Source organism: Equus przewalskii, chromosome 3 (genome assembly GCF_037783145.1).
Source record: "Equus przewalskii isolate Varuska chromosome 3, EquPr2, whole genome shotgun sequence".
NCBI lineage: Eukaryota > Metazoa > Chordata > Mammalia > Perissodactyla > Equidae > Equus > Equus przewalskii.
Genome location: NC_091833.1, coordinates 32,464,955 through 32,479,407, shown reverse-complemented (window position 1 = coordinate 32,479,407; position 14,453 = coordinate 32,464,955). Strand labels below are relative to the sequence as shown.

The window sequence follows — 14,453 nt, the reverse complement described above, 5'->3', positions numbered from 1 at the left end:
GGGAGGTACCCAGCAAAGCAGGGCTGATGTCCCCCAAGACACGACGGCAGCGTGTCCTGGCAGCTCCCCCGACTAGAACCACGCTGTGCCCACTGGCAGACGAGAGGACAAGCCAGGATGCCCTCAGGATGGAGTGCCCACGGCAGGTGGAAAGGAGAGCCCTCGGCCACTCCGGGGAGTCACACGCCCACCAGCGTGTGGAGGAGGACACAGCAGCCTCACTGTGTCCTGATCTGTGGTTCAGCCCTGGACACTCCTGTCTGTGTGCTCACCTGTGGGCATGCAGATTTTGATAAAATGCTCAATTTAAGTTTCTGAAAAAAATACTAGACAAGGGATCTTTCCCTTTAAAAAATGGAATTTCCATGGGACCTCTCCTGTCCTCTTTCCTGGTTCCGACAGCTTCCTCGAGATATAATTCCCACACCACAGAACTCACCGTAACAAGTGTGCGGTCCAAGGGTTTGCAGTATATTCACAGCTGTGCCATCATCGCCAGTCATTCCACACCATTTCCCCCACAAAAGACACCTGTACCCGTTAGCGGTCACCCCGACCCCCAGCCCCTGGCAACCACCAACATGCTTTCTGTCTCCATGGATTTGCCTATTCTGGACGTTTCTTGTAAACAGAATCACACAATACATGGCCTCCAGTGTCTGGCTGTCTCTCTCAGTGTGAGGTCTCATGTCAAGACTTCGCTCCTCTTTATGGCTGAATAATACTCCGTTGTGGGGATGGACCCCATTCTGTCTATCCGCTCCTCCATCGACGGACGTCTGGGGGCGTCCCCCTCTCGGCTACTGGGAACGGTGCTGCCATGTCCACTGCTCTTAAAAGCTCAATGTCACACTGAGGCTCGGGCATGTGGCCACCTGGCTCCCTGGGACGACCTACTGTGTACCTAGCCTGAGCCCTGGGTGGCCCCGTCTAAACTCTGCCTGTGGGTAGAGGGCGGGCGGAAAAAGGAAGAAATAAAACTAACAAACCAAGAGCCCCCACTGGTCAAGGCAGAGGCGGCAGCAGCTCAAAGAAAAAGCTGGGGTAAAAGGCCGGTGGGCTCTGGTCCTCCTGGGGGCTGGAAGCTGGGAGCAGACACTTCCAAGCCCCGTCCTGCACCCCTCGGGGCCTCACAAACAGGAGAACCTGCCAGCCCAGGGGGAGGGGACTCGGGCCGCCAGCTCCCAGCTCACCCTTGTGGCCGAGCCCCACCGCGCCACAAGCTTGTGTTTCTCTGGATTAGCCTCATTTCTAGTCGCCGGGGCTGAGAGAGCAGGACGGGCGCTGGACAGACAAGAGGGCTCGGCGGCCAGGTGCACCTCAGTGGAGGGAGGCCCCCGACAATTAGCAGCCTGCTCCCTCGGGGGCGGGCGTCCCTCACCAGGCAGAGCACTGTGATTGATCCTGGACCGCGCAGCCGCCAATTAGCACGCAGCCAGCCCAGCCTCACGTGGCTGTAACGAACCAGCGGTATGCATCGGGTGTCAGCGAAACACGTGCGGATTGGAGATGACAGGAGGCAGAGCGCTCAGCATCACCTCTGTCGTCTGACCTCGCGGATTAGCGCCCGAGGCCGCCTGGCACATGTAATTAACAGCTGAGACCCCAAAGTCGCTGCCAGGGGAGCGGGAGGGAGGTCTGAAAATAAAACTGCAATAGCACAGTGGCCCCGTCAACTCTCCTAGACGCGCACTTCACCAGCCGCACAAGCAACCATTAAGCACCAACAGGATGCCCTTGACAAGGACCTCTGCCAGCCTGCAGGACCACCCCCGGCACACTGTAGTGTGGAGGGCGAGGCCGAGTCCTGGTCACACCACACAGCCCTCACCCACCCTGCGCCCGATGCTGCAGCGGGTCAGGCGCCCTCCCTGGGGACGCAACAGAGAGCGGATGAAGACCGCGATCATCTGATGCGCCTCCCTATGGAAGGGCCCTCGGGACGTCATCTGGGGACACCTGCTCCTAGGGCCAGGGCTGCCCAGCGCTCAAGGGCTGGAGGGGGCAGCAGGGCGGGGACAGCTCAACTGCCAGCGGGAGGGAGCCGGGACACATCTGCGAGTGAGTATCTGAGAGGCAGGGGTCCTATCCCAGCTGGGCTTTGCGCCACTTTCAATCAGTACAGGCAGTGACCTGAGACCCATGGCCCTGACCACAGTGAGGCAGGAGCCCAGAGACCCTGCATGTGCCTCTCACTGGCTCCTCTGCTCTCCCCTTCTCTGAGCCTGTTCTGTCCAAGTCAGTCTGGAATCGTCTCTGGGCAGATCTGACACGGTGAGAATTTGGGCCGGCCACAGGGCATGACTCCAGCTGGTGTTGGACCCTGGGGTGGGCGAGCCCTAGGCGGGTGTCACTGCTGGGCCCACGGCCTGGCAGGCAACACTCCAGCTGAGACACAAGCCCACAAGCCCCGCTGTCTCCAGCCTGCTCCTCCAAGCTCCGTGTCGTCATCCGTCGTCATTTCCAACCAGCATGTGGGGACCCAGGCCTGGTGGACCCACACCAGGTGGATGTGGAAAGGAGTCTGGCCCTCACCCAGTCCAGCCCCTAGGCCTGTGAGACCCAGAGAGGCCATGGGACCTTCAGGAAGCCTCCCGGCCAGCATGCAATCAAGTGGGACAGAACCTGGACCATATCAGCTTCAGTCCAGCCTCCTTTCCCTGAAACGTACCCAACAGAAGGGGAACAACAGACCCTGAGCCAAAGCGCAACCAGCCCGTGCCGGGTGGGAATCGGAGCACGTGGGTCACAAGCTGGGGAAACCCTCTGACGCCCCGCAGGCTGGGCACGACGGGGACAGCGGGCACTTGCACACGCAGGGCTGCCCTAGGCCTGGCTGCAGTGGACAGCACTAACGACCTGCAGGTTTGGGGAGAAACCGCTGAAAAGGAACCAGGGGGCCGCCACACGCCTGCTTGCTGGTCAGACGTCTCCCGACCTGCCTGCGGTGGGCTGCCCACACTCGGCACCAGCCAGAGCCCATGCACCCGCCATCTTCTCTGTGGAGCTGTCGTCACACCTCACGGCCATGGGGCTGCACTCCTGTGCCCGATTTATCACCTGGGAGGGTCACTAATCCCAAACCAGCAAAGGCAGGTGTGGGTCTTTATCACAAAACGCATTTCCAGGGGCCGACTATTGGCTGATGAGCAGTACGGGGTCTGGGGAGGCTGGTGGGCTCCCGTGGCCAGTGGGCAAGGCTGCCCTGTTAGGGGGCATGAGGAACCGAGAGGGGGTGCACTGAGGGAAGTGGGGTGAGGTGGAAGAGAAGGGAGTCAGAGGTGGCTTCAGGGAGGTGACAGAAAAAGTCACGGACACCACTACGGCCAGGGGGAGCCTCCTGCTCCCAACATCCCGGAGCGGGCATCACCAACTAGTGGATTGCTCTGGTTGTCCTCCCCCCACCCCCCGCCCTCCCAGCCTCTCTCTCTTCACCCCACTCTGTGCCGAGGGGACCCTCAGCTCCCAGTCCGCCCGCTGCCCCTGCCCTGGGCCGCCCTCGCCGCCCACCCCCAGAACCCCCAGCCCAGCAGACAAGAAGGGAGAAGCGCTGAGGACCGCCCGCCGCGAGCTCACACCTGCGCTGGGAGACAGATGGGGCTGCAGACACCCACGGGGACTGCCGCCTCGCCAGCCTCGCCAGCCCCGCCAGCCGCACGGCTGACACGCGTGCACGCAGCGAGCATCCGGTGGGAGCTCCTCTGCCTCGTTTGTTTTGCTGTTTTCTTTGAAAGATGCAGACTTCAGGGGCCAGCGGAACAGGGAGCCCACGCTCGCTCGGGCCGGCTGCCTGACGGCGATGCAGAATGCTACCTCCACCCTCAACAGAGGACGCCCCCCAGCCGCTGCACTTCCAGACGGCTCCAGGGGCCGGACAGCCACCAAACCTGCCTGCAAGGCCAGCAACAAGACAAGACAGGCAGCCAACAAACACACCAAAGGAAGCCGGGCGGGAGACCCCGTGGCCGGGGATCTGGACCTGGATGGGAGGTAGAAATTCCAGCCCAGCAGCCACCAAGCCAGCCCCTCTGCATTGGGGCCAAATAAAGCTGGGCAAGCTCAGTCGTTTCTCTCGCAGGTGACAGAAATGGTGGGCTCTCAGCTCGGTGAGGCCATTTGGCTGCCCCACAGGGCACAGAGTGGCGATGTCACCGCCTGACACGCTCCACTAGGAGGAAGGGACGTGGGATGTGAACAGGCTCACGTGGCTTCAGAGCCCACTCTGCTCCAGCTGCCCAGCCCAGGACCCTGGCCACGGAGAAAGCCCCCAGATGGACACTGACCAAGGAGACCCCACCCAGAACAGCCACGCCCCCAGGCCACACAGGATCAGGGCGTGCGAGCTGCAGCGTGACCCCCCCCAGTGTGGGGAAGAGGTGGGCTGGGCACAGAGATGAGGGAGAGCCCGAGTTAGGACCGTGGCATGGGCCCCAGGTGTTCCACGTGCCTCCCAAGGGCGGCTGAGGGCACCGCGGCCCCCGCTTGGCAGCTGGGCACGGTGGCCCCTGGGGGGCGCCTGCTGCAGCTGGAGGCGAGCAGATTGCCACACAGCTTGTGAGAGCCGCCGCCTGGCAGCAGCCCCTGCTTTGTCACGCTCAGGGACGCTGGAGACTCGGCTCCCAGACCTGTCCTATGTGGGAGGCAGAGGAAAAGGGTAGGGGCCTCCAGAAGCCCCCACCTAGGGCGGCTCCTATGCCGGCTGAGCACCCATCAGCCAGGGTCAGGCAGGCCCAAAGTATGAATGGCACAGTGCTCCCTGAGCACCGGCTCATACCCTCAGTCAGTCATTCAATGAACATCTCCAAGCACACGGGACAATTTGGGGAATCCCCGCCACTCCCTGCAAGACAGACCCTAGAGGAGGCCGGGAGGCTCAGAGAGGGTCGTGGCCTTCCCCATCACAGCAGGGTCAGAGGACTCCCAGGCTGGGGATCATCCACAGGCCTAAAGTGGGGCTTCAGACACCTATGGGGCAACACAGTCTCTATCCAGAAGAGGTTCTGGTGGGGGAACGGGCAGGGCAGGGAGGGGAGGCCAAGCCAAGGCTGGAGTTGGCCTAGAAGCTTCTAAAGAAGAGGGAGGGCCAAGGGGAACCCGGGGAACACCCTTCTGGTGGCCAGAGTAACGGGGGAAGGGTTCCAGCAGCCCAGGCAGCAAAGGGGAGGAGCAGATGACAGATGCCAGGCGCTGCCCACGTGACCCCTCAGTTCAAGGTGGGCCCGTCACAGAGGAAGGGTCCCGTGGGTGCAGCCAGGACCAACTTGGGGTCAGACCTAAACCTGCACCTGAAGGGCCTTCCAGAACGTGCTGTGGGCTCAGTCACTCCCTGGCCCCCTTTCTCCCAAGGAGTCAAAGCAGAACCTCAGGGACGGAGAGCAGCCGCTCTGGGCCTCGAGGCACGGCACGCCGTCGGACAGACAGGAGCAGCTGGTGGGCAGCCCAATTGGGCATGGTTCTCTCCCAAAGTCAGGTCCAACACCTGGCGCACAGCTGCCAGTGTCCAGGAGGACCCGCCCCACCCCCACCCACAGAAGCACCCGCCCTGCCAGCCCCCTCCCCCCGTGAGGGCCCTCAAGCCCCTGGCTGCGTGGCTAGGGGGTGGGAGTGGGGACAGAAGGGACAATGGTGGAGGAAGGCTGGGGGTATTAGTGGTGAGGTGGGGGCGCAGTGGTTGGGGTAGGGGACGATGGCGCTGACATCCTTGTTCACGCACACAACCGCTGTGCCTGATGCTAGTGTGTTCTCACTGAATCACCAAAACCTACGAGTAGACACGTTGTCCTCATCCTGAGGAATGAAGGGAGCTCAGAAAGGTAAAGTGACGTGCCCAGGGTCACACAGCAAAGACGTGAACCAGAATCTAACACCTAAGGGTCCAGCCTGCTGAGTACCTGTCCCGGAAGGGATTAAAGGGTCAAGCGGGTCTGGGCGCCTCTGTTGCACACATGGTCCCTTCAGGAGCAGCAGGGCACCTCGACCCGGGCCCCAAGCTGGGGGACAGGGACTGAGCAGGGTAGTTTGGCTGCAAAGAAAAGAATGCACCTTGGAGCCTCAGAGAAGATAAAATTCCCCATGAAGACCCGATTTCTCCTCCCTTCCCTCGATTTCTCCTCCCTTCCCTCGGGGTGGACCAAACGCGGAGTGCGGATTACTTCCTCTGAACTGAATTTTAAACCACACCCTCGAGACACGAGGTGAGGAGAGACATGAGCCCTCGAAGCAGAGCGGAGCGCAGGGTCCACAGCTCAAAGATGGCACTGCCACAGCGGGGCGGCGGGGGTGGGGGTGGGGAGGGGGGTCAGAGGTGGGCCAGAGACACGCCCAGGACAGGAGAGGCACCAAGGCAGCGTGTGGCTGACCACGTCAGGGGGTCAGCAGGGCCGTGATACACCTGGGGGGCTGCAGCCTGGCTCTTCCACCACCATCGCCCGGCTCCGTGCAGGTCTAGAAGCGGCTCTGTCTCCACCCGGGGCCTCTGCCTGCAGAGACAGGGCTGTCGGGAGATGGCCATGGGGTCCTGCGTCACCTCAGCCCCCAGAAGCTAAGACGCTAGCGCCTCTGGGAGCCCATTGTCCTGGGGGGCACCCCCCAGACACAGGAGGCCTTGCCCTCGAGAGAGGGGCGGCTCTAGCACAGGCCTGGCTCCCTTTCCATGGAGCGGTGGACGAGGATGCCAGGGAGGCAGGAGGCCGTGGTGTCCCGGGACATGCGTCCATGGAGTTTCCCAACTCTCACCTGCTGCTTACGAGGTGGGACGCCAGCCAAGCTGGAAGCTCGGTTCTGCCCCCCAGCGAAATGGACAGAGAACGGAGACGAGGGCTGTGCTGAGACCACAGTGGGAGACTGGCCGGTACACAGCCGGCGCTCAGTAAGCGGTCACTGCCCCGATGGAGGAGGGCAGAGCCTCGCTGAGTCCGCCTCCTCACACGCCCTGTGACAGGTGTGTGGTGCCATCCAGCCACAGGCTCGTTCAGGCATGAAAAGGAATGGGATCCTGGCACACTGCACCGTGGACAGGCCTGGAAACACGGGGCTGAGCACGGCAGGCAAGTCACACGTGCTGGGACCCCAGAGACAGGCGATGTCCAGAGCAGCAGACCCAGAGAGATGGCGAGCGTGGCCGCCAGGGCAGCGGGAGCGGAGGGGAGTGGTTGCTGTGGGGGCAGGGTTCCTTTTAGGGGGGATGAAAATGCTCTGGAATTAGTGGTGACGGCCGCACAACTCCGATAAGCTAGAAATGCTGGACTGCACTACTTTCAAGGTGAGTTTTACAGCACGTGAACTAGACCTTAAACAAGCAAAAGTCTAGCCCCCTCCCCCACAGCCCAGCCCAGCAAAGGTCCCCTGCGGCTCTCAGGTGCCGGGTGGAAAGGCAGTGGGATCTCCCCTCGGGTCCCCACGGGCCCCAGGCTTCAGGAAGCTGATAGCCGACAACTCCTCTCTACATCCCAGGGAGGCAGAGGCCACAACCAGGAGGCACAGACGCCCACGTGCTCCCTGCACCACCATGGTGGGTGCTAAGTGCGAGGGTGGCTCTTCCAGAGCCGGGACCATCCATGCAGGCTTGTCGTCCTAACTCGGGGGTCTCCAAAGTCCACCTGGAAAGCCCTAAGCAGCAGCAGGAAGGAGCACAGAGCATATCCTCCCCAGCTGTGTGCCCTCAGGCTCACAACTTGATCTCTCTGAGCCTCAGCTTCTCCGTCTGTGTAACCGGCCAACTCTGGGCTGCCAGCCAAGACCACAGATCGGGGAGACAGCAAGGTCAGAGCTGGGGCGACTCTGAGAAACATGGGGACCAGGCACGGGGTGCGGCCAGCGGATGCTCTGGAGCATAACTGAGCATCTCATTTCTTCAACACGAGGCCCGACCGGGGCTGACCAGGTGGAGAAGAGCAAACTGAGCTCAGGGCTTCTACAGCTTTAAACTCAGGCTTTGCTTGTGGGCACCGGACACAAGGTGGCGAGGGCCAGTGGCAACACACGGCGGAACTCGAGTGTCAGGGCGTCCCAGTGTCCAACACCGCCCCACGGTCCACGGGCGCTGAGTCCCCCAAGACCTTGGCCTTCTCGTCACAAGGATGGTGTAACCTTGGGGTGGCTGGCGGCGGCTGCCACGCTCCGATGACAGTAAGCACTGGGGCCAGCCTGGCTTGCTGTGCTCCTCTGTCTCTCCCTCTTGACCCTGTTCTGTAAAGTCCCCTGGCACCGTCCCCAGGGCATCACACAAGACGCCAAGGTCACAGCAGGGGGGAGGGCCCTGGGGCCACCAGGCCTGACTCCTGCCAGCAGCACACTCTGTTCCTGGCCAGAGAGGCCTGGTGGCCTCTGGCACACTAGCTGCCTGCTGGCCATCCTTCCAGCCGGATGCCGGGGCCCGCCTGGGGCAGCGGGAGGAGACAGACGACCACTGGGGCCCGAGGGAGCCCACGTCTGCAGACCCCTCCAATGCCCCCTGGCAAGGAGAGAAACGCTTTCCACTGCCACATCCTCGTAGAGCTGGTGTTATCACCCCAGGACTCAAGCCCAGCCGCCCAGGAGTGGACACTGCTGCTGGAGAAAGCCCTGACACCGGGGCTGACCCAGCCCAGACGGAACCAGCGTCCTCCCACGTGCCAAGAGCTGTCTTTGAAAGCTGTGCCAGCCGCGGTTCTCTGCCTTCTGGAACGGCGGGAAGGACGACAGCCAAGCCCGGGAGCTGCCGGGCAAGTTCTGCCCCCGGGGGCTCCTGTTGCCTCCAGAGAGACCCCCAAGCCTCTACTCCAGCTTGGGCTCCCACCGTGGGCCCTCTGCTCAGGGCGCTCTGCAGCCAGCCCGAGACATCTGGTCCGGAGGCCTCGGTGGGCCCGGGCAGGGAGCTCACTGCCTCCTCTGGGCCATCTGATCCCCAGCTGCGAGGCGAGCCAGGGCCCCGAACGGCAGGGCCTCCCAACACCCAGGCTCCTGGGCCTGGCTCGCTCAGCCACTGCCAGGAGTCCCTGGTGGGCATGGGGTAAGGAAGGGAGTGCACCTAGGGACAGGAGGGTCTGCCCAAGTAGACAGAGCAGCCCACAGCAGGCAGACCTGGCTGCGAGAGGGTGGACCCCAGTGACGCAGGAACCAGGCTCCAGCGGTCTTCCCTCTTGGGCCAATACCCGCCCTGCCCGTCAACTCCAGCTCATTCTCCCCCAATTCCTCCCCTGCCCAACAACCAAGCAGCGGAAAGGGCCCAGGAAGAGGCGAGATTCAGAAACCAGAAGACCCCCAGCCCACCCCTGGAGTCTATAAACAGACGCAGCTCCTGCACGCACTTCTCTGGGGGCCCTAGGACCCAGGATGCCCAGCCCTGGACCTTGGGGGCGAGGGAGATGTTGGGCAGAGGCATGTGGGGTACCTGCCTCCTCTGCCTGGAAGGTTGGCCCCCTGCCTCTGAGCAGCAGGTCCAGAGAGGGCCAGAGAGGCCTACGCCAGAGTCCACGGGGACCCAGGTCCCCCAGCAGCTCCAGCCGCAAACTGCCCCCACCCGACTCTTCCAACCAGCAGCTCTGACCAGGACTAACATGGGCAGACGGACAGTCACCCGAGGAGTGCCCGAAGCCAGAGCCATAGTGAGCATCATGGTACGAACCGGAAGACTAAAGCTCAGAGAGGACCAGTGTCCACCCAAAGTCCCACAACATGTCACTGCCCAGGCAACACCAAGAGCCAGAGCTCCGGACCTCTGCCCATGCCACCACGCCATCCCCACCTCGGGGAGTCAAGCAATGGTGGGTGAGTAGTCCCAGAGATCCCCACTCTAGGACCAAGAGAGTTTCCAGAGACCATGTTCCTCGTCACGTCTAGAGGGGGTATCGAGGCCTGGAGCTACTGGCCTATCCCGGGGACCATACCACCTGGGGAACAGGCTCCCCGGGAGCAGCCCAGGGGCTCCAGGGAGAGGTCCCAGGGTGCAGCACTCCCTCCAAAGCCACTGGGGGCTCCTGTGGCCCAGCACGTCCACCCTCCACCACCACAGCCACCAGGCATAGGTCCCCACCGCCGGCCGCCCCCACAGTGGCTCCTGGAGCCAAGGAAGGACAGAGGTGGCAGAGAGCAGGAAGGGAAGCCTAAGCAAGCAGGGGTGCTGGGGCTGGCAGGCTCGCGGGCAGCGGGGGTCCAGGAGGGTCCGCAGCCCAGACCCCACTGCCCCCACCAACGCCCCCAGCACGAACAGCAGGAGGAAGACAGCAGAGGGAGCGGGAGCATGTGCGGGCCGCCTGCAGAGCCCTCTGGATGCGCGGTCCTGTGCGGGGGACGGCTGCTCCCCGACGGCCGCACCTGCCCTCTGGGGGCTGGGCAAGGTCTGGGCGGCCAGGCAGGGGCGTGTCCCCCCTCGGGCCGCAGCCTGGCGGGCGCGCCTCTTACCTCTGGGCTCCTCCGCCTGTTTGGCGAGCTTGCGCAGCGCGGCGGCAAAGCTGGAGGACGGCGCGGCCTGGGCCGACAGCGCGCTGCTGGTGGCGGGGCTGCCGCTGGGCACCAGGGCGCCATTGAGCGGCGAAGGGGTGAGGGGGTTGACGGTGGCGGTGGTCCTGGTCGCGGTGGAAAGCATCCCTAGTGAAGGGGACTTGGGCTCATGGCTCATGCCTGAAACAGGAAAAGAAGAACCAGCGTCACCCAGAGAGCAGGAGGCCCCAGCACCAGAGCGGGTCCGCAGGGCCGGCGCCAGCGGGCAGCATGCAGGGCAGCTCCTGGCAGGACAGGCCAAGCAGGACAGAGCCAGCACCGCAGAAAGAACGGGCCGTGCCCCCGCAGGTCCCATACAAGGGGCAGACCCGCGCCCCTCAGGCTGGCCCTTGGACCTGTAATAGAGAACCAGGCTGCCCAGGTCCCTGGGGGATTCCAGACTCCAAACAGCTCAGCCTGCAACCTCTCCCGGGCAGCCCGGGGCTGGGCGGGTGTGGGAGGATCTGAAAACAGCCCCGAACCGCTGCGGGGGGGTGGGGGGAAACTGAGGCAGGGGCCCAGGGCCAGTATCCTCAGAACAAAGAGAAAATCGCCAGTGGAGAGGAAAAGGAAGGAACTAATGAAGACAGTGAAGACGCCAGGGCAGCAGCTCCTACTTCACCAGCAGGTTCCCGCCAGGAACTCCCGCACGGCACCCGCAAGGCCACCACCACTGCTGCCCCCACTGCAGAGAAGAGGAAACTGAAGCTCACACAGGCGGCGCAGACCCAGGGTCTGACCCCAGCAGGCTGGCCTGGAGCCCTCGCCTGATGCCACCATGCCCTCCCGAGCCCCAGAGCCACCTGGGGTCCCCAGCGGGTCTCCACCTGAGACCGGACCTCGCAGAAGGGGACAGGAGGGGGGAGGACGCAGCCCCTGCTGCTGTGTGGCCCCTCCCTACACACCCACCCTGCCCTGGGAGACAAAGACACACAGCTGCAGACCCACCCGCCCCACGGGAGCGGGGACCCCATTCGAGCCAGGCCAGGTTCAGGCGACGCTAGCAGAGGAGCTGAGGAGCGCCGCCCGCCAAGAGTGACATCAGACGCCGCGGGGGGCGGACACCGCCACCTTCCCACGCGCCCCCAGTCTTTCAAGTCCCAGCCGAGTGTCAACGAGAAGACTGAACCTTCTCCCGCCCTGTGGCCTAATCAATACAGGCTGGCCTCCGGCTCGGACGGGCGGGTCACACCATAAATAAGTTTTCCATTAACATCCCCTGCCCTCCTGAGGCCACCTGCCCAGCCTGGGCCCTGCTCCCGCAGCGACGGTGCATCCGAGGGGAGTAAATCAGGCCAATGGCCTCGCATTGGTAGGGATGACACACGAGGACCCGATGCTGCTCCAAACCCCAGACAGAGCCCTGCGAGGAGGGAAGAGCCATCTGGGGGCGCGGCTTGGGCTTGGGGGCGGCCACGGGAGGCCAGGAGCTGGTGCATAAAAGGCAACATTGAGGCGGGGGCAAGCTCCAGGGAACACCATTCTCTCTGACGAGGGCTTGTACCTGGGGAACAAAGGCCCCTGTGCCCCTGGCCAGCAGGCAGCCCCCCAGCTGCCAGCGGGTGCCCACAGCAGCAGCCGCCCCGAGGCTGACCCCTGCTCGTCCTCTTTCTGGAAGAGCAGAGGTGGGGGGTCAGCAGCCACATGCCCACAACCACTGAGTCCAGCGGGGAAACCCAAGAACCCAGGGGGCACAACGGGTTCGTGCCCCAGCAGCCTGATGGCCAGAAAACACAGGTTCCCAACAAGAGTCCTTTCTCAGCCATCCTGGCACCTGCTAGCCATCGGCCAGTTGAGGACCATGGAGCACAATGGACACCACGCTCCAGAAGCTCAGCTCCAGCCCCAGGCTGCCATCAGGGTGTTCTCCTCCTCCTCCTGTGCACAGTGTTGACAGAGGACAGGCGGTACGGCCAAGGCCTGGAGTCAAGGCTTAGCACTGACTTGGCTGCCAGACACCTGGGGCTCGAGTCTGGCTCTGTGGCCTCGGGCAAGTTACTTTGCCTCTCTGGGCCTTAGCCTCCTCATCTCTAAGATGGAGATAAATAAAATCTACGTCATGAGGTCAATTGTCTGAGGATTCAAGGAGCTAACTTATGTGAGGGGGCTTCACAGTGTGCCTGGCACATGCCAGGGGGGTCACTATTATTATTATAAAACCGATCAGCCGATGGGGACAAAAACCAGGCCAGACGGGGGAGGGCCTGGCCAAAGCCGCACAGTTTAGGTTCAGCGAACCCGGGACCCAAGCTGCCAGATCTGTGCCGCCTGGCCTCCGGGGGCCCAGAGCCATGAGCATCACAAGTCTGCGTGCGGCCTGGGGGGACCCCCCCACTCTGCCTGAGCCCTCCCCGCTGCTGTCCTGTCCCCTGACCAGGTCTGGGAGCCAGCCAGCCCAGCCCTCCATGTCCCTGAGTGGGCGGCACTGGGGAAAGTTGACCCACAGGACACCCTGGGGATGGAAGGGACACCCAGGCAGGTGACCCCACAAAGGGGCCGATGCACGGGTCCAGAAGCGGGTCCTCGGCACACACACGTGGCAGGTCAATGGTTTTGGGGCAAGTGTCTAGAGATGCTAAGTGGCGTAGGACACAGCCCGCCCTTGTGTGGACTCAGGCTAGGCAAAAAGGGTACCACGTCCTCATGGTCCCAGGTGCTTAGAAGAACGACCCACTACAGGGGCTACCCCGGACCGAGGCATGTGAGGGCCCCAGGGCTCCCTCCCCTCCCCAGGGGACACCTAAGCAGTCCTCAGGGGTCAGACAGATCATCGGGGCACCTCTCAAGACAGCCCTGCAATGGGCCCAGCAGAGGCCACTGTGGCAGAGCCACCACCTACCACCTCCACCTTGTGCACCCCGCTCAAGGCCTCTGATGATCCTGGGAGGTCAGCAGAGCCCAGGTGGGGAAACTGAGGCCAGGAGCCACTCAAAGACTGGTCAAGGTCATATGTATGGTCCGAGGCCACAGAGTTAAGCAACACACCTAAGACTTGAATCCTGTTTCCTGGGTGCAGGCACAGTGTTCGTTCCACTCATTACACCCCCTGCCCAGTCTGAGACCCAATGGTGATGCTGGACCAAAGTGTCAACACACAGATAAAATGTATCTGATGACAGCAGTTTACAAATATGTCCCCGAGGTCTTTGTCACACACCCTTCAAGAGGTGAGGCTAATTCTCTTCTCCCAAACGAGGGCCGGACTTATGGACTCACGTCTACTGAACAGAATATGGCACAAGTGACGGCGTGTGACTTCCGGGGCGAGGTCGTCAGAGGCACTGTGGCTGCCTCCTTGCGTCTCTGAGTTGCCATGTTGTGAGGATGCTCAAGCGGCCCTTGGAGAAGCCCATGTTTCGGGGAACTGGGGCCTCCAGCCAGGAGCCACCGTCTTGGCAGCTGCTCCTCCAGCCCCGGGCTGAGCCTTCAGATGAGACAGCAGCCCCGGCCAGCAGCCGGATCACATCAGAGGTTCTGAGCCAGAATCGCCCAGCTGAGCCACTCCTGAATCCCTGAATGGTAAGTCTGGGATGGCCTGTTACACAGTGAGGATAACAGACACAGTGAGGATAACAGACACAGTGAGGATAACAGACACAGTGAGGATAACAGACACAGCGAGGGCCCCCTGCTCTACTGATCAAGCTCCACTCTGCCATTCTCTCTTCCTATTTCCCTTCCTTCTGGAGCCCGAGAAGTTTAAGCATCTACAAGCACCCTGTGCCTTTACCCCGAGTCTGCAGAATGGGCCCCTCTGATGCCAGCAGAGGCTACGAACCAGCCCCCTCACTTTTCCAGCATTCCTCAGCAAACTGGCCTCTATTCTTTGAACCCCAACAACCCTACAAGAAAGGGAGTGTGACTGTGCCCGTTTCACAGGCGGGAGAGGCCAGGCTCGGATCCAAAGGCCAACAGTCAACAGCAGCGCTGGGATTACCTGAACACGGCACCTGTGTCCATCTACACAAGGCTGCAGGAGTCTGAGGCCAGCTCTG

General features: G+C 62.7%; 1 protein-coding gene across 12 annotated transcripts in view; it reads right to left on the bottom strand.

The window, feature by feature from the left end:
- The window catches only part of GSE1 (Gse1 coiled-coil protein), a 408,425-nt gene that overhangs the window by 28,461 nt on the left and 365,511 nt on the right, over positions 1 to 14,453 (bottom strand). For 9 of the 12 annotated variants that reach the window (XM_070612426.1, XM_070612425.1, XM_070612429.1 and 6 more), the window contains one exon: positions 10,381 to 10,599. The exons of the other annotated variants lie outside the window; for them this stretch is intronic. In XM_070612426.1, coding sequence (XP_070468527.1) covers positions 10,381 to 10,599 — 219 coding nt within the window. The remainder of the gene's footprint in view (positions 1 to 10,380; positions 10,600 to 14,453) is intronic. 12 annotated transcript variants of the gene reach the window in all.